Raw genomic sequence first — 19,976 nt, forward strand, 5'->3', positions numbered from 1 at the left:
AAATGTACTTTTGCACTGGTGCAAGTTTTCGTGGAACATAGCATTTCGTCCATTCTACAAAATAGGAATTTTAGAAATCTTAATAAGTAGACACTTGTAACAATTACATTTAAAACTCATTTTTACCATGCGAACTAATACAACCTCATATCCTAATCCTCTTAGCAGGAGATAATTCAGAGGTTTCCTTCTTGTTCCAGCTGATGGTTTCTTAGAGACAGTATCAGGACAGGTCATCCAGGGAGCATCGCTGGCCCTCTTGTCACGGCTTGGAATCAACCCAGACTTCTTTAGCAGTCAACCATGTGTCAACCCCAGCGGAGCCCAGTCTAATACCAGTAAGCTCCCTGTGATGTATGTGTATGAAATGGACTTGTTTATCCAATAAAAGCAATTTGTATTGATTATATACTGTACAGTGTTTCCTGTAGATGTACATGTGCATGTGGTCTATTGGACGCATGGATACTACATGTATGTGCAATCATGCAATGTACATGTACACTGTAAGCATTCTGCTGATGATGTCATCAAATCAGCCTGGGAGCACCAACGGCCAAAAGGGGATTTGTGTGGGCGGGGAAATGCAGGATCTTTTTATTCATTTTGGGGTCATCATTAATGGGGTAGCATTGAATTTGTGATGTTTTTGATATGGTTACGTATTTATTGTTGTTTTGAAATACTTCACATGAAATAAATGTTTTCAATTTCTGTTAACCTTTACGGCATCCAGTTACAAATCTTTGGCTTAACTCTGTGCAATTTTAGATTGTCCCAGTATGCAGCTACCCAGTACCCTAGCCTCCCAGGCCCACTGTGCCATCCTCAACACTTGCTATGGTGATGCAGTGCTGTCTGGATGTGAACCTTAAACCATCCAGTTACAAGTCTTTGGCTTAACTCTGTTCAATTTTAGATTGTCCCAGTATGCAGCTACCCAGTACCCTAGCCTCCCAGGCCCACTGTGCCATCCTCAACACTTGCTATGGTGTGCAGTGCTGCCTGGATGTGAACCTTGGACCTTTGAATCATGTACTCAGTGCATCTATGGTGATAGATCCATGCCTGGGCCAGTTGACTTTACAGTTTGATAACTGGCAGCACAATAAATCTCTATCCCATCTTGACTTTGACGCCAGTCAGGAGGTTGCAATTGGCAACTTTGCCATGCTCAGGTAAACATTTTCAATGTCTCTTAAGATTTTCCCTTCCAAGGACTTCACAGTGTTGACAGAAAGCGCATTCTCTCAGAGGATGGCATTATCATCATTAAGCAGCACCTGCAAAATGCAGCTGGCAAGAGTCAGCCACCCAAATTTATCTCTTATTTCAGCTGTTCCTGATCTCAATCACTAAATTACCACTCAATTTATAACAATTAAAGATCTTGATGTATTGAAAATTTAGTCTAGATTAACATCTGGTATTGTCAGTCTCACCAAGGCTTTTGAATCCATCAGATGAATAATTTGTTCAGTGAAATTGAAAATGTTTTTCATTTTCTGCGTGACAATAATGCAGGTACACACTGGTGCTGATGGATAGTGATTTGTCAGTCACTCTGTCTGTTGATATATGCATCGATGGACATTGCACTGGAGAACTCAGGATTTTAGATGATGCAGTATCCCCACTGCCTGTGTGCTACCCTAATGGAACCATCTCTTGGAATACTCTGCCAGGTATAACTTGCTTTGTTTCCTGTCAAAAATTAGGAGACCTGTGAAGACCTTTCTCTTTTGCTGATGACTTGACAGTATTGCTGTATTTCCTGTCATTTCTCCCAGGAATAACATCCATGTCTCGGCTGGGAGGACTGGATGCTGGATTGGAGGCTGTGGCTATGGCTCTCGGCTTACCATCTCGTCTAGTCTCAGCCTCACCTTGCCCTCGTATGTTCCGACCAAGACAGTCCGGAGGTAGGAACAGAAACAATGTCAGCATGTGATTTGACTCTGAAGCTTGGTCAGCGGGATAAGCCTTTGCATGTCTGAGAATTGACTTTGACGAATTTAGGAATCTGTTCAATAAAAGTGATATTTGAAGTAATTTGAAATCTTTGATTACTTTAACTCTTCAGGATGTCCTCTACATGATTTCAAATTTTTGAGGCACAAAATTTCATCTCGTTAATTACTAGAAATACATGTAATTATGTGCAGCAAACTCAGTTGTTCACTTTGATGAAGTGACAAATCTCTGTGATACTAGCTATAATTTCACTTGATCTGTATTTAGATTTACAAGTAGTCTGTACAGTTTCCATTCTGATGAAGGAATGAGTCTGCCCTCGAAAACGTTTTCTTTTTTATTCACCACATATGCACCCCAAATCTTTTGACAAACATGTTACCAAGTAGCATCTCTATTTTCATTTTTATGAAGTAATCAATAGTTTCAGTAATTAATAGTTTCTTCTTAAACATTGATTTTATAGAAACAGACATTCTTTTTGCTGTTTAACAAATGGATTTTCATACTTGTGACATACTCTTCAATTTTAGGGAAATGTCTTTGATAATGTACCCGGAAATATACAAAGTATACAAATTAAAAAATAGATAACTTCAAACACAGTTTGCTCAATCACAAGTTTGCAGCCATAAGCATATGTTGGGGATTTAATTGTTAAAATAATTTTCAAGTGCCTGGCAATTTGATGGGTTATAATTACTATCATAAGCTGACGCTAATCGATATTTGTGGTTATTCATCATTTTCTTCTTTTAGCATGTCCACCCCTCCCCTCTCTACCCAACCTTCCGTCAGGGGGTATATGTCACTATGCAGATGCCTGCCTAGGGGTGAAGTGCTGTCTGGCAGAAGATCTCGGCATCATCAGTCGCGCCCTGAGGGTGTGGCTGACTGTAGATCCCTGTGACTTCAAACTGAGTGTTGGGTTTGAGAACTGGAGTTACAATATCACTCTTTTGAGGTAAGAAGCGAAAGCCTTGATGCAGACACAAGGGCATGCTTGTCAACTGTGATTTGCCATTAATAGTCACATTTTACCTGATCAGAGGACAAGTATTTTCTGAGATTTGATGGGTGCTTTAGAGTCAATCATTTGCAGTTACCCAAAGAGTAACTGATGAAAGTATTTTTGAAAAGCATCCTTGGTTTCAAGATGGTTATGGGATTGAACTCCCTGTGAAAGTGTTCTTTTTTGGCCAGCTGTCATTTTGGAGAAAACAGTAAAAGAAGGCCATTTCCAACGATAGGTCTACAGATACATTTTTGGAAATTGCCATCAGATGTACCTGCATTGACAGTATACATGTGTGTGTGGATACTGGTATTTGTTGGTTCCTTGTGTTACATCTTGTAGTTGCACAATTCAAAACATAACTCAGCAACTTTTGATCTGAAATTGAAATCTTAGAATATGTGATGACTCAAACCAAGGTCTCACACTGTTTTTTTTTTCATTTTTGAAGGGATTTGGCAGTGTTGTTTTATCAGTGTCACAAAAAACTTCAAGATAACCGGATGAAGTGTTGTGAACATTTCGAGTTATGGCAATATTTGTGTACATTAAAGCCTGTTCTTTTGGTGAGAAATTGTTGGCCTACAAGATAAATGGTCTTTCGACTTAACTGACTTCGAGTTATCAAGATTTTATTGTACATCCCCGTCTGTATAACTTTTGCTGGCCACTTGGAGAAAAGGGCAAGAGGTGCTGCATGGCCAACGCGGGACAATCATCCAGCCTGCAAAGTCATTTTCAGCGGTGCACTTTTCCTACATTTAATATTAGTGGAACCATTGATGCACTGTCTTGGTGGTTCAGCACGCAGCACAATGACCTTCATGGTTGGATGGTCGATCAGCGCTGCTGTGCGGGTTATACGCCATTGCGTCATATACGCCGACTTTAAATCTTAATTTGCCAATTTTTGCATGCAGTGGCTAATGTACTGTGTGGTTTATATTCTGAAAATTAGGGTACTTATCAGGTTTGTCCTTAGGATTCAACCTGCAGACTTCAAAAACCTTGATGAACAGTCAGTGCAAATTAATGGGACAATTAATCTAAATAACAAAAACTACTTCATGTCTGATTTGCTATAGTTACCAGTGGGGCAAAGTGATGCAGGAAAGACTGAGTGATGCTGTCTCCCTTTCCTTCACCATCGATAAGACGACTGACAACCGTAACTTCCTCCTGTCCCTCTCCATCCAACTCTGCATCGCTGGAGTCTGTGCTCCAGACATTGTCATTCTCCAAGACTTTATGACACCCATACCATTCTGCAATCCAAATGGGACATTGGAGTGGGCTCAAGATCTGGGTAATACTTTATGGTCTGTTTTTTTTTTTAGAAATGGGGACTGACAGAGACATGAGATGAATGAAGTCATTGTGGAATTAAATGACTGGGTTTCATGTTTTATGGCGTAGTTTGTTCACTTTTGGGTGGGGGAAAATTTTTGATATTGGCCTTCCTTGCTCAAAATTAAATTTCTGAAGTGTCCCCATTTTTCCAGGCCATATTAGAGATTATGCAAGTGGCTTAGTGAAGAACCGTCTCGGAGTCAGTGCTGATGTTCTTCTACCTCACCCATGTAATGGTCCACCAGCACAGATCACACCAGCAAACACAGGCAAGTGGGGGAGATTATATCCAAGCTGCATTCATTATAAATATTTGGTGTTTTACCAGCTCAAGAGGTGGTAATACCCTTTACCTTTCCTTTTTTTTTTCATTTCATGGGAACAGCCGTGAGATTGATCTATGGTGTTTTTATTCCAGTTGTCTGGAACAGCAAAACTTAAAATGGGTTTCATTAGAAAAGAGAGACACTTACCTTGGCTCTTTCCAGGGAGGTTAAAACGATCAGTGGTCGCAGACCAACCAACCATTAGAGGGTGGTTACTCAAGTGGACAGCATTTTTAAAGAAGGCTGAAGATTTTTTTCTGTTTCTCTTTCTTTTTCTTTTTTTTTGTTTTTTCTTTTCTTCAAATGTTTTCGTGACACCAAGAGTCATTGTATGTTATTCATATAAACTCTGGCAAATGCATTTCTTGACCATAATCTTTCTCCTGCTACTGAGACATACGGGAACCATATAATTATGAATTGGTTGTGGATTTTATTCTTGTGATCCGCTTTTGATGGACTGGACTGCGTTGAGCTGTTCCAGATATACATGTATGCCATGTTTAAGTTCACATAGTGCAGAGCCAGAAGGCATAATTAAGGCTTCCATTTTGCCTTGACTTGATGCTACAAGGTTGAAAATCCTACACTTTGTTTTGTTGTAGGGGACTGTAGCTTCCTTACTCTGCCATCTCCAGTGGCATCATTCTGCTCCTGGGATCAGTCATGTCTTGGGGTTGGTTGCTGCTTGAACTTTGACCTTGGTGTGGTTCAAAGGTCATTTTCTGTCTGGGCAAAGCTGGACCCCTGTGCCCAGACTTTCTCATTTGGATTTGAGAGGTGGAGTCATGTGGAGATGTTGAACATTCAAGAACTGCAGAGTAAGAAAGAATTATTTCAGTTTTTCCCTTCCTTCCTAATTTTTAAGATATTCATGAGATGAAACTGACCTGCATAAGGAAGCTTGTTTGAAAAAAGTAATTTTGAAGGTGCTTGTGTCATTTGTTTAACTAAGGCCAAGCAAAGAATTAGTTGTGTTTCCTATTACACTGAAAAATAAATCAGAGTGGTTGGTTGGGTAAAATATTTTTTTACTCTAAATTTTTATAGTCCAAAAAATTAGGGTCGGATGATGGTCTTTTTTGGGGGGCATATATTTGTAACAGGTACCAAGTCCATGTCATATTAATACTGTACATGTGCATGTCAATATTACATATCAGCACTGTGACTGAGTAGTAAAGCAGCTGGTTTTTGAAGTACAAACACACAAGAGCCGTCCATCTCATGCAACACAAATTAAAACAATACAATGTCCAGGACGATGTACACATAATTATGCTCAGGGCAAGGCACCATAAGGTCTTATATTTTATTGATTTGTCGAATAAAAAGATATAGGTTCAGCATGATTATCTAGATTGGGTCGGATAACTGGAACACAGCTATTTTTTGTTTGGCTTAAAGAAATACGTGTGTACATGTCAGTGGTAAAGATTGACACATCAATTGCACCTAGTTAGATCTCTGTGTAGAAAGCAGTAGTTGCTGACCAGGAGTAACTAAATGTTTCTCATGTAATGGAACAGTGTCAGTGTTTGTACATCAATAAACACTAATACCACAAAGAGTGCAACATTTCATTGAAAATTTAAGCTTTCAAAAGGATTTGAGATGCGGCTGAAATTTTCAATTTGAAATATACATGTATGGTTTTTATTAGAAATAGAAAAATTTGTCTGAATATCTACCCTTTGTCTGTGTATCAAAAAAGAGTAAAAATCATTTCACATTTCATCTCTCTCCAGCTCATTCCTTTGAGAAAAACCTTGGACTGCTAAAAATCAGGTCAGTCAGTCAGTCATATTTCTAGGGTTTTTGGATTGAAAGAGGTGTTCAGGTTTTGATGATTTTGTTGGCAAGATGAAATGCAAGCTGTTGGAATAATATATGCAATATGGGCGTTTCACAATAGTGCACCTCCAAGAGTTTGCAACGCTTGACCAATCACAGTGCGCAAAATCTGTCGACCTGATGCGCGTATGGAAAGGGTCAACAGATTTTATGCCTTGTGATTGGTCAACGCGTTGCAAACTCTTGGAGGCGCACTATTGTGAACCACCCGTTTGATAGTAGCATTCAAGTTTTAAAAATTTGTCACATATTTTTCAGTTTGCTTTGAAAGAACTGTATGGCATTTTTGTCTTTTACTGTTTTTTGTCATAACACCATTATATTTTAAATCCAACAACAGTTTCCTTTGATTTATGGTACATAGCTTTTCTTTTTTTCATCCGATTCATTGAACTTTGGGAAGCTTGTCCTCCCTCTTAAAATAATTGTTCGAATAATCAAATACGTTTCCAACAATATGAATATTCATAAAGAAAATTTTAATTTTTTTTTTTTTAAAGTAGCCACACTGAAATATGCCACAGTACTACATATGCCTTGTTTTTTTAGAGGATAGGTTTTTCTTTGACCAATTTTGATAAACTAACCCTAAAAAAGGACTTCTGTACCGGTACTGAATTTGTCTAATCTTTAAGAAACATTAACTACAACTGTACGGTAATATGTTGCACTACGAGATGGAATTTTTTTTGTTAATGGCAATGTTTTGCTCATCGGAGGTTCATCTTTCCCATCTTTTGAGCAGGTTCAAGCCCATTGTCAGCAAGTTTGCATGTTTGATCATACATATTTTTGAATGTTGAATACTATAAGTTATTAGAAAATGAACAGCCCTATAGACAATTGTATTTAAGCAAAATTTGTGTTGGGCCCCCCCTCCCAACTGTGGATAAGCCTTCGGAAACGTGGAACTGCGTTCGAAGGATTTCTCTGTTCCAACAGCATTCTTCACAATTCCTATTCATACAACAAAGTTATACGTATAATATATACATCGTGCATGTGTATAGTGTCCTCCATATGGTTGCTATATTAATGTTCCGTACGAATTCAAAGAGGATCAATATACAGGACAGTCATGAAATCTTTACATATGAGCAACCACTTTGTTGCATAATATGTAGGTATGATGTGCAGCGCCCTCACAGCACTGTCTATGATGTGCATCTGGACATCAGCTTGTGCTGGCAGGGTGTGTGTGAGAACCCCATCGTTATTCTTCAGGATGTGATGTTTTCAACGTCCGGTTGTGATGGGGGCAGCAGCTCTAGGAGAAAGAGACGAAGTGTGGAGGACCTGTGAGTCTGGAAAATGCATTTGCTTTTGTTATTAACCCCTGTGCTGAAATGTTAGATGAAAATTCATGATGTAAGTGTCAGTTTGAGGAAATAGCTAACTTGGCTCAAAGTTCGAATTAACTGCTGCATCACTTTCACCTGAAGGAAGGTCTTGGAACCATTTTCCAAGTTCATGTTATTTATTCTTTTTGCCGCTCTTCTGAAATGACCTTAGACCAGACGTAACCTCGTTTTGTAAAGTTATCAATTATTAAAGATTTGGTTTTTAAAAAGTCAGTTTTTTCATTCTTTTTGCCAAATTACCACTTTTTTACTAACTTAGTTTGGTGAAATTGTTGCAGTGTCTTAGGAAATGAAGATTGTTCACGGACATCATTGTTGGGGAAGTTTTCAAAACATTTCTTTTGCTAGAGTGTCGTTGGGTCCCAAGAGATCTACAACTACTTGTGCTTACACAGTTTTCACTGCCTGATTCAAATTGTTTTCATTGTTCATTTTTTATCTTTTGATTTCTTTGTTCTATTCATAACTCTAGTGAATTTGCTGAGAGCATGGACAGCATGGAAGACATGACAATCAATCCAATAGACAAAGCCAGGGATTACTTTAGGGCCCTTCTTAAGAACGGTTCCACCGTGTACTCAGCAGAGAAGAATGCCATGACAATGCTTCAGCCAGAAAAAGCAGTTAAACCAAGTGAGTCGATCTATCCATTTTGTGTGGAATTTAGATTAACTTTGATTTGATTTTTTTCTATTTCCATGCATCATAACAAATGAATGAACAAATGAAAAGAAGGAAACAAATAGCATGAGACACAGGATGATGAGGATTACTGGAGGATACCTGGTGGCAGCAAAACCTCATTCAAGGGAAGGTTCCTTATTAATGAACACTTAAATCCTTTATTTAAATATAAACAGTTTCATTGAGGAAGGAAGTTATAGGATGGGAATGTCAAATAACAAGAAGAAAAATTATGTTTATTTGCCATTTACATGTATACATACATCTAACTATAATACTGGAGCATAAGGCACATACAGTTACATTCACTGCTTCTTTCCAGAAGTAATTTTTTTGCAAGTGATTTGTTTAAACCTTGTGTTTTTCCCTGAGTAAGGGTCTGGCATTATTTCATGCCAAAGGAAAGGGCCCTTGTGTCCTTTTTAAAGGTGGTTCCTGCCTTCCCAATATGAAGCTTAGGCTGAGTTCGGGCGGCTTGTTCTCGTATGTTCATGAATAGCTCGATTTGTTTTTCATGGGTCGGCCGCTTGAACACCGGGAACGTACAACCGGTTATCGGTAGGCCCCCTACTAGTTATTTGTAGCATGCAAGCAACATGGCAGCGTCCTTGTGCATTCTTTGAGAGTTAATGTTTGGATAATTGGGCTAACTTCTTTTCCATTAAAAACCATTTCTGTCTTGGAAAATTATTGTTAGTTTTGGAAAACTTTCCATTATTTCCAGCTTTGTAAGCCATCTCGATAGTTTTTGCAGCTTTTCAAAAATCAAATCTGACAAGTTTTTCCATGTGTTCGTGTAAAACCCTGACGAGAAGATGGTGTGTGAACCTGTTCTGAGAACAGTGTTCTTGGGTCATGTTCCCGCCGTTCGAGCGCGAGAACACAAAACTCGTGTCAAGAACAGGCCACCTGAACTCGACCTCAGCTTCTGATGTAGTGGTGTGATCTTGTGTGCTCTCAGAAGGACTAAACAAAAGTATTGATAACAAGACATTTGGGGTGCTGGTCCGGTGCTCCAGTAACTTGATGCTATCAAAATATTTAGTGGCATCATGTAAGTTTGTTTGTTTGTTCTCTGCAGAAAGTGTGAAATTTTGTTGTCAGACAAACCATCTCTTATTATTATGCAAATAACAAATTGTGAGCCCCTGAATTTCCAAGTATCAGCTTAGTATAGTTTGAATGCTCTTTTGCGAAGCTAGGTAGAACTGTCAAATTTGGGGATTTTTCAATGAGAACTTGGATCTACTTGTAGTTGTGTTTTTGCTATTGCAGGGGTTTCTGAATCCGGCACAGCAAGTCGTCGCTCCATGGGGCTACTCATCTTTGGTAATGAAGATGAAACTCCTGTCACAAGAAGGAGAAGGGACCTCTCTCTCTCGAATACTTCAGGTAACGTAGAGAAAGACGAGTGAATTTATACTGAGTAATGATCATACAAATACAGCACGGTTTGAGGATAGATAGTTGATTTCAGTTCACCTATGCATTGGAAATGTACATAATGGTTCTCGAGGTGAAGCCAAAAGAACTTGTTTGTGGATCTTTACGTGCATGCCTGATAAACAGCAAAACTAGCAACTTGCACGTAATGGCGAGTGGACCGTTGAGAACTCGGCTCTCAATCATTGTAAGATTCACTTTTCAAAGGTCAGGTAAAATCCACAGAGTGTAGAAATGCTTATCAAGTAAAGTGAGTGGTTTATCTGATGGTCTGTTTTTCCTTCCCAGGTGGAGCTAACTTGTTCAGCCTTAATCTTGCTCCTGACGCTGATTCTGGTACATGGCAGGGAAATTTCATCATTGGTGGAGGATTAACACGTGTGTATATTGTCCGTATTTATTTGACATGTTATAACTTGAGTGATGGCTTCCCAAACCTGCAAGCTTGCGTGTCTTGGACTGTATACATGTAGAGTACTGACAGACACGTCATCACATGTGGCCTATCAATCAGCTGAAGACTGGTGGAACTCTTATAAAAAGGATCACATGGAGTCAGTCATAATTCACACACTACTATGACATGTGCACATAATTGTGTGTATAACAACACAACAGTTGCAACTATGCACAGAGAAAGGTCGTGCAACACTTTAGATGGCCTCCTCTGTGCTCAACAGAACAGAAATTTGTACCCCTGGTGTAGAATCTGGTGGCTTAATTTCCTCATAATAATATTGCCTGTGTAAAATTGTTGACTTTTAAAATGAATAATTCATGACCCTCTGTTGAGGCTATTGGCAGATTGTAAATTCTGCTGTCTGTGTCGAGCTTTGCTTTGGCTTCTTTTAAATTGTGAATAAGTGGGGCATGGCAGTATGGAAACTGATGAGTGAAGTTAAATGTAGAGTGGAATATGTTGCATTAATCCAAAACAAATGGAGACTGTAGATTACAATTCTTCCAAACCCTGTTGTAACTCCTTCCACATCCATAATGGAATGTGATAGAATTTTGTTAAACCATGACCTTCAACAGAGAAGGGTCTTGATGCTCTTGGTGGTCACATTGCCAACATGACCATCGGGGAGTTGGAAGCAATGCTGGATCTTCAGAACATTGACCCGGTCACTGTGGTTCAGCTGATGAAAGACCTACGTGCTCTCTACAAGACCTTTGTAAGTCTGATTTCCTATTTCTTTGAGCAGTTTCCAAAGACTTCAAATCAACTTTACCATTGTTCAACCTGTGTTGAAGTCTTTGGTTTCTCACACTGGTGGAATTCCAAAGTCACAGGTTTGTTTAATAAGCATGATTATGCGAAAAGAGAACGTATTGAGGAATTTTGAACATGGTGAGCATAAGGTAGCATTTACTTCTAATACACATTGTGCTTTGGGTGTTTGGTGGATGACTTGATTTTTTTCACTCGGTATGCATGTACTATGATAATTTGTATATTTGCTGTCCTTTTCATGGATAATATTAAGATCAGTCCTTACCAAATCACTTAACCTTTTGGAAAAAAATGTTGCCAGGCTTTGATTTAGATTTCATTTGCCGTCCTGGACTTGTTCTTATAAAACCTATAGGGTTGTTCTTTTTCGAATAATTCAGTATTCAAAATTCGAAACTGCTCTTAATGGAATATAGGAATTTTGAAACTTGCCAACATGGGCTTAAATCCCTCAAAGGATGGGAATGATGAACCGCCATTTAGCAAAAATATTGACAAAAAGTGGCATGTTGTAGTGTAGTATATTTACACTGCTCTGTGAAAGCACAAGGCCCATGTAGTACCTAATGTAGTGGTTTTTTGTCTTGATATACCAGCAAATCAATGGAGCAACTACAAAAGAAAATAAAGAATTTTTCAATTTTTTGGTGAATATTCGAACTCATACAAAGCTATTCAAATAGTTAGCTGATGTTGAATCTTTGATATTTCGAACAGGCCTCAAGCCTCTTACCCAGTAGGTCATGAAGGTTTCCCACACTTTAAATCCCAATTAAGCCACATTTCTGAGATATATGGTCTCTACAGCAAAACAGTTTCCTGCAGCATTTATGCAAACCTGTCTTAAGGTTTTGAGATATGATTTTGTACAATGTTTTGTTTCATTGAGCAGATGGAAGAGGCCATCGACGTTTTCAAAAATGGCAAGGCAGGGAACAGCTTTGAGCAGTTTGACGTTGTCCTCAGTGGAACCATTCCCTTCCCCAAGAGACATGCCAATTTGTTTGAATTGGAGTGGGCATTACCGATTGGTGGATTCATCACTTTAGTTTTCAGTAAGTAGCCTTTTATTTTCTTCAGTAGTAGCTCATCAGGTTGAGATGGAAATTTATTCATTAGCCGTTTGGCGTCTTACTACAAAGTGACTTCATGCATGTTCCGAGACCTTTGTCTGTAGGCAGATAAAGTAATGGCCACATCAGTCATGCTCAAAACTGTAGCTTGGAATAAATATGTACAGAATGATTGTTTGCTACATGTAGAGCTGCATTTGAAGCACTTAAATTGAGCAGTACTTACTGCACGCTAACGTCGCACGTATTGTTACATGCGTTTCTCTTAACTTTTGGGGGGCCAAATGTATTCCACCAGCTCCTCATTTAAAGGTAGTGTGCCAAACTGGCTGTGACAGTTTGCTTCTATAAGAACACCTGTGGAGGAGTGGCAGTCTTAATGATCCTAAGCCAGTAATTCTTTTGCAGATGCACCGTTTTCCTAATGAGGTCTAGGCCAGTGTACAGAACAAGTACAAAATGATCCAGGACTGATAAACTGGTACCCTGACTGCAGAAATGAAACATTTAGTTGCTAGCTGTTTCATCTCCTTTCTCACTATGAGCATCTAACAAAAGAAGCACGGTGCAAGAACAATGGACACTCATTGTCAGTGAACTGTGTTTCTTTTGTTAGATGTTAGTAGTGTCTTTGGGTGTAATCATTGGTTTTCACGTATTGCTGCAGCTGAAGCCATGTTTGCAGTGGACAAAAATTACGAAGAGTTACCACAAGTTATTGTTAATATTCCATCACGTGATTATACAGGTGTATAGTCTACCATTCATATTCATGTGATTTTGTATCAGCAGGTGACCTTCAAATCTGACATTGGATGTGGTTTTAAAAAACATGGAATGCATGATTTCAACAAGGTGATAACACCGTGCTGGTTCTTTTATACTCAATCATTTCATGCCAGTGTCCAAAAGTTTCCCCATTTTGCAACATGGTGAACAAAGTATTAACCACATATAGCATTCGCTACAGTGAGAGTTTTATGTGATACCATGCATTTGATTATTACTGTTTACGCTCTTGTACATGTATATACTGTCCATAATAGCAGCTTACTTGCAAAATGGGGCAGCCTAGGCACTGGCTCAGTGACCGAGATGGAAATCATGTGATCAAAATGTAAATTTCACTTTGCAGTGGCTGTATGCACAGAAAACTGAAAAATTCTTCTAACCAAGCTAGTCTGCATATGCGTGTATGTTGCTGCCCAGGGGAAAAATAACAACCATCTATTAACACTTGACAATTTAGAAAGTTTACCAGCTGTCTGCATTACATGTAATTTTGTCAAATTGACAGCTGACTCCAAAAGTTTTACCAAAAGAAGTCCTGCAAACACAGCTTGAGTGCAGGAGTTCTACATGATTTTTCAAAACATTTATTCCACCAGAAACAAACAGTTTGAAATAAACCTCCCTGTCTTTAAAGGGAATTCCAAATAGACTCTGTTGTTTGAATTAACGAGTGCGTGTTAGCATGGAGAATTGTGTTAATTGTGCTACACTTTTCAGTTATTCAGTTAATTCAGTTATTTTTTAATTATTTCAGGAATTACAGGGGGAGGTTTCTTTGACATGAAGATACCAGTATCCTTCAGTGTGATTTCCATGAAAGCAAAGGTAGGATTGGAAAAAGGCTACAAATAAGATTAAACTTTCAGTGCAACTCTTGTCGGGTCAGACCTTTGGGGGAAAATTTGCTGCCAATATGTATGTAGGGAAGTGCATGCATTTTTTATGAGGCACTGAATTTTAAAAGTAAATGACAGTCAAGCAAGTGGAAGAAGAAAGCTTGTCTTTTGGGCCAGAGTTTGAACCTTGAGTGGCATGTCAACTCTAGTATCGAGCTGAAGTGATTGATCGTCCACTATTTTTGTGATGTGGCTCATTGTCAAATGTTTATTGCCTTGTGCGACCAAAAAAAGGACTGTATAATATACTATTTAGATTTGATTTCAGTGCCTGTATGTTAGTAAATTCCACATAACTTTAGACACAGAAACCTAAGTTTGAATTATGTAGTCCTGGACCGGGCCACATTGGTATTGTGCATCTTTATTTGAATTATATTTCGTCCAAAAGCTTCGGAGAGATATGCTTCAAGTGGAAGTAAAATGGAGCAATGTGTTGGTTTTATCTTTATAGGGCGGCATAACACCAATTACTGGTGCAAATCTGAAAGGTAGTGTGTCTGTCTGTTTTATCCTGTGTGCCGAGTTGCAACTCTCTGCTGATGTTCTCCACACAAGCTTTCCCACTGTCGCTGAGATACTGTTCTCAAAGTTCCCACTGGATGTCAGGTGAGTAAGTGGAGTGCAGAAATGTGCAGTATGAATGGTATATTGTGTTGCCACACCATGGTGGCATTCAGCCCATGCCTTACCACCAGTTCCATATATTGTTGATGTATCCCCAACGTAGGGTGGTCCCTATAATGTGATGCACTTTGATATTTTGCCCCTAGTACCTCACTAGAGATATATTTCTACCTCCACAATATGTGCCATTTCATCACGCTATCAATATTCCTGGTTGTAAATCTTAAGTTTTCATACGTTCTTCTTAGTACCAGTGAAATTTTATTTTGGCCTGATTTTCTGATTCTATTTCAAAGTGCAAAATGAACTCTTATCAAATTCAACAATGTTTCAGACTTTTAGTTGAATAGAGGTAATGATTTAATGATGTACTATGAGAATAAATATGTGCTCAGTTGGTCTTCAACTAACATTTAAGACTGGCCAAGCACGTACATGTATATGTTCCCATTTATAAATACCGCTTTTGTCAGACAGTCAAAGAAGACAATAGATGATAAATTTGCAAGGATTTTGTTCAAGAATTTAACTTTCATATTCCCAAACACCCCATTTTAAGTGTTGTATTCGAGTCCATCATATAAGTCCCTGCAAGTCCCTGTAAGTCCATCACAAGTCCATCACAAGCGTTCAGTCTTAAGCCAATTCACAAGCTATTCGAATGAGCTGTGCCAGAAGCATTCTTTTGTCATTGTTCACCCTGTTATGATTGACCCTGTGAAGGGACTTGTGAAAGGACTTGTGATGGACTCGAATACAACTTTGCCATTTTATGGTATAATCCTAGTGCAAGTAGTCCAGAGGAATCTCCTTATGTGGACTTGATGCACATGTTGCAAGTTCTGCGTGCTGTGCTGCACACAGACTCTTGACCAATGGGAATGGATTAAACTGTCTCGTATCCAGGTGCCAGCGCATTTTCTACACTGCAGGCATTATCGAATTGGAGTGGGGCATTAAATACATGGTCATGTTGCACGTTGTTGAGTAGGGAAACTGTCTAAGGCATTTAACAATAAAATTTATCAACTTTGAAGAAATTTAATGTTACCATGAGATTATCTGAGATGTTCTCAAGTGTGCCATTTCAGGGAACACTTAGCCTAAATAATGTCCAACATCCGAGTACCACTATTTTGGAATTTTGGATGAAACGGCATGCATTATGTAAGTAATAGTACCAGTAGTTAAATCTATCAATTTGAAAGTTTTTAACAAAGAAGTTTGGCAACACTGCATGTGGAAAGTCAAGGGAAACATCAGGTTAAGGGACTTCATTATACAGAACTTTTCACTCACACTTCTTTAGCACTCAATTGATATGGCAATTGAGACAAGGTGACTGGCGTCATGAAATGCCTGTCTCATTAATACAACCCATGGGAAACATGACTAATGTATTAAGCCTCTCTGACTTTCAAACCTTTTCCGAATGGTCCAAATTTTCTTACATCTTTTGTGGTAAATTCCATGTCACCGAGATTGCAAACTTTGGTCATTAACAGTGAAACTAAAACCAGTAGCAAAGCTGATTTCAGCGGTCGTGTAGAAACTGTTTAATTATGTATGATTCATGACCATAACAATCATCAAGTAGCTTGGCCCTCAACATTTTAATGCCATAGTCTTAAACACATACTCATGTCAAGGGTTAAAACACAAGCCCCAGTAGTATTAATTCTAGAGTCCTTCTATTAATTGTGGCTTCTGGCTCACTCCATAATTCTGAGATTTGGACTGCATTTTTACAGACATTTTGGATTTTATAATTGCCATGCTCAGTAAGTGGTTGATAAGCATTTTCACCCACCAGTCTTAAATTGCATTTCAGTCCTGATCCACAAACTGAGTCCAATCAAGTCAAATTTAGGGCAGGCACTTGTTTTTACTGGGTGGTTGTGGTTTGGAGTGGTTTTGTTTTCATCGAGGAAATAATGAGCCCCAAGCTGGACCAAGAGAGGGTGCAATTTTTTTAGCAGTGGAGAGGCTCCTGTGGTTGGAACTGCACTTGGTGGGTTCACAAATGACTGTAAAATGTGCTTGTTATGGTCATGTTGCTCCAACAGAATGAACATTCCCCTCCAACATGGCTCTTATCAACCAATGAGGGGGTGCTGTTTCTCAGGGCAGATAGTGTAATGGGGCCATTGTAGACTAGTATGGTTGAAATTGGATATGAGGGCCTTGGGAATGTGGACCTAACCAAAGACATTTTACTTCTTAATGCACTACATAATCAAGTCCAATCAAGGTTGGGGCTTGGGCTGAATGGGTTTGGTTTGGGCTTGTTTTTATCAATGGTATACAAGTGTGATGGGGCAGTTTTTTAACTACATGTATTACGTTTACAACTGGACTGAGCCAAACCATGTCGTCCTGAGGAAAACCTCTCCATCCTTTACATTTTCAGAACAAAGATGGACATAGAAATGATTCCCCTGAGAATTCGTCTGCGAGCTTTGGTTACTCTGAAAATTCCATTCTTTGGGAAGACGGTTCTTTTCAAGGCCAACTTATATCGCTGGGAAGCTCCTGCAGTTCACCAAACCATCTTTGACTTCCACTCCCAGGAGCCTGACACATCTCCCCCAGAGATTGAACAGTACTCAACACCGCCGGTAAAACCTTGAAATTTGTCTGCCATATTGTTTTGGATTGTTTCTTATGCTAACTCAAAAATAAATCTCTTTTTTATGTAGCGTTCCTGATTGTATGTCAACATTGATGTGGCCAGAAATAGAAAGCCCCAGCATGCCAAGGTCATTCCAAAACTCTGATCACTCAAATTGCTCTAAATGTGGCCTCTCATAGGAGACTCTGAATGTGGAGTCTTGCCCATTTTAGATATAACTTTACCTACCGAGGTAGTTTTTTTCTCATCATAAAAAGTGCTAGTCATGAGTCTTCTGGGGATATGGATACAACTTTGCATGAAAGAAACTATCAGTGCTGTCAATTTGTTCAGAGGACACCTTAATCCTCTAATCCTGGAAATGTGGAAATCGCTTTCAGCTTAGGAGAACTGACCACTACATCCTCCATTATTTGCCCACAGCCATAAGACAAAGCTTTGTGTGTCAGTTTTATTCACATTTACAACCTGTAAATCCTCATCATCTTTTTGTCTGATACTATTTGAGGTTTATGACCACATTGCTCAATTTAATAGCTACATTCTATTACTTTTGTGCATGTTTGAATGCTTCTATTGTTCAAAAGGCACCCAGTGATTTGAGAGACTTGTACATTGCTTTGTTAGATTTTCATTTTGGTTGTCTGAAGGATGGAATCCCAACGAGAGTAGTGGGGAGGAAAGCTTGCAGTGTTGAACAGGTTCCAGGATTAGACTATACATCACCAGCCTTCCAGCTTGAGGTGGCAGCATTTGACGACAAGAGCCTGGTTACGTTTCACTACCAGGTTGGGACAGCACCTGGAGCTGGTGATGTGGTCTCCAAGACGGAGTTTGGCGGACCCTCAGCTATCATCACACAGGTAAGGAATTGACTTGGCTGAAGAAATGAAAAATGAAATCAAAACAGGGCGTTCTTGCATTTGCAGGAAGATCTTAGAGTGGGATTTATTAATCAGGAAGCTCTAAAGAGCTGTTTTCGGGGGTGTATTGGAAATCAGAAATCAAGATTAGTTTTTAAATCTTGATTTTAATTGCATTGTTTAGTTACAGTTACAAAGAACTATTTTATTTCCTTAGTAAACAGTGCCAGAGGAAGGTATTGTCACTGTAAAATAAGGTTAAGAAATGCTGGAACTGCAGACAGCGAGAATAGGTTTAATATAAACTAGAAATTAATTAATTTGAGTAACAATAAAATTGCAAAGATGAAACAAATTGGAGTGAATCGGTGTGGGGCAGTGCAAGGCTGTTTTCATGAACTTAAAACTTTAGATGCTTGAAAAGGTGTGGTTTCTGTTGTCACACTGAAAATAATGATCCTAGCAAAGAAAAAGTACACAGAGAAAACAAAATCCCTGTTAGCATTTTTCTGTTGTGCAGTGTCTCCCTGTGGTTTGTGGACTAGGAAAGATGAGGAAAAACTCAAGATTTAGGGATGTTTCCACTTTGGGGTTTGATTGTTTAAATGATAACTGATGAATGATGAACTTTTCAAATATTCCAAATGGTTTTCCAAATAACAATGTTAGTATCCAATTTGAAAAAAGTCATATTATTGTTTTCAAAGACTCTTCTCGGTGGGCATCCTCTCTACTTCACTGTTTATGCAATGAACAACGGGGGAGGCATCTCCACGGCAACCTGCAGCCTCCCAACCTTTGATGTCACCCTCCCGACAGGCCGCATCACGCCAGACTTCACCTCCACCAGCCACCCGCACGTACTGCGCGCCTCGGCAGTGGTGTTCGATGACTCGGTCATCTTGGTGCAAAAGGAAGGCGTCGGGTTTGGTCCTGACATCTGGGGAGACCAGATCGTGCCATGGCATACCATTAACATCACAAAGAGGCATTATCAAGAAGTTTTGTGTAAGCTGGTTTGATTTGCTTCTTTCAAAGTTACTTAAATCACTTCACAGTGCCCTACAGCGCTGCGGATGTTGGGTTTCTGATTTGACATTGAAAGCTAGGCAGCAATCACATGTGCAAAGCTCTTTTTTTTCTTTGAAACGGAAGATACCGTGGCACATCAATTGTCATTATATAAACTTAACAGAAACAGTGATAACATTTTTTAGCCACTGCTTCTCGAAAATGAGCATGTAATCTTTGAACCTTTTGTTTCATTAATGTTCATGCAACGGAAACTGTTTCCAGACCAACAGATGTAATGTATTTGTTTCCGGTAGCAACATCCAAAAAACTTGGGATGGTAGGCAGGATAAAAGTTTTTGAAAAAACTTTGATCTAATATGAGATCAATGCAGTAGAGCCTCACTATAGCAAATGCTGACATTCTGAACTTTGCCTTTTGCCGTTGCCGAATTCTTTTGTTCCACAGAAATCATCAAAAAAGTAATTGTAGAGCCTAACATTATTTAATTAAAATTTATTTTCGTTTTAAAAGAATTATAGTTTGGAATGCTGATAATTACTTAAAAATGAAGGAACACTGAAGTCTTACTCATGAATGGATAATTGCCAATATGGTGGTCCCAATTGCGGGTGTCATGGTGGACTACCACTGTGACCACCCATCAACAGTCATACAGTAAATCTCACCATGCTGGTTCACATCTCTGATAATTATCAATCCTTGTTTGGAAAACAGAATGTGCAAACAGAAACGAGAAATCAGGCTTTGTGATTAAGCTCACAGAAGTCTTTATAAAAGATTTGGATGATTGGTTTTCAACGGTAGTTTTGCATC

General features: G+C 39.0%; 1 protein-coding gene across 1 annotated transcript in view; it reads left to right on the forward strand.

Annotated features, from left to right (window-relative positions):
* Positions 1-19,976, forward strand: part of LOC110987004 (uncharacterized) — a 138,817-nt gene that overhangs the window by 74,345 nt on the left and 44,496 nt on the right. Inside the window, exons 61-80 of the mRNA XM_087145599.1 lie at positions 201-338; positions 920-1,178; positions 1,525-1,685; positions 1,791-1,922; positions 2,734-2,938; positions 4,075-4,295; positions 4,492-4,608; positions 5,271-5,486; positions 6,414-6,453; positions 7,644-7,817; positions 8,353-8,513; positions 9,840-9,956; positions 10,296-10,385; positions 11,046-11,185; positions 12,137-12,299; positions 13,864-13,934; positions 14,460-14,614; positions 17,043-17,250; positions 17,915-18,127; positions 18,835-19,135. Coding sequence (XP_087001725.1) covers positions 201-338; positions 920-1,178; positions 1,525-1,685; positions 1,791-1,922; positions 2,734-2,938; positions 4,075-4,295; positions 4,492-4,608; positions 5,271-5,486; positions 6,414-6,453; positions 7,644-7,817; positions 8,353-8,513; positions 9,840-9,956; positions 10,296-10,385; positions 11,046-11,185; positions 12,137-12,299; positions 13,864-13,934; positions 14,460-14,614; positions 17,043-17,250; positions 17,915-18,127; positions 18,835-19,135 — 3,282 coding nt within the window. The remainder of the gene's footprint in view (positions 1-200; positions 339-919; positions 1,179-1,524; positions 1,686-1,790; positions 1,923-2,733; positions 2,939-4,074; positions 4,296-4,491; positions 4,609-5,270; positions 5,487-6,413; positions 6,454-7,643; positions 7,818-8,352; positions 8,514-9,839; positions 9,957-10,295; positions 10,386-11,045; positions 11,186-12,136; positions 12,300-13,863; positions 13,935-14,459; positions 14,615-17,042; positions 17,251-17,914; positions 18,128-18,834; positions 19,136-19,976) is intronic.

The sequence above is a fragment of the Acanthaster planci genome, linkage group LG14, assembly GCF_054643075.1.
Source record: "Acanthaster planci isolate LZ-2023a linkage group LG14, COTS_SCS, whole genome shotgun sequence".
Taxonomy (NCBI): Eukaryota; Metazoa; Echinodermata; class Asteroidea; order Valvatida; family Acanthasteridae; genus Acanthaster; species Acanthaster planci.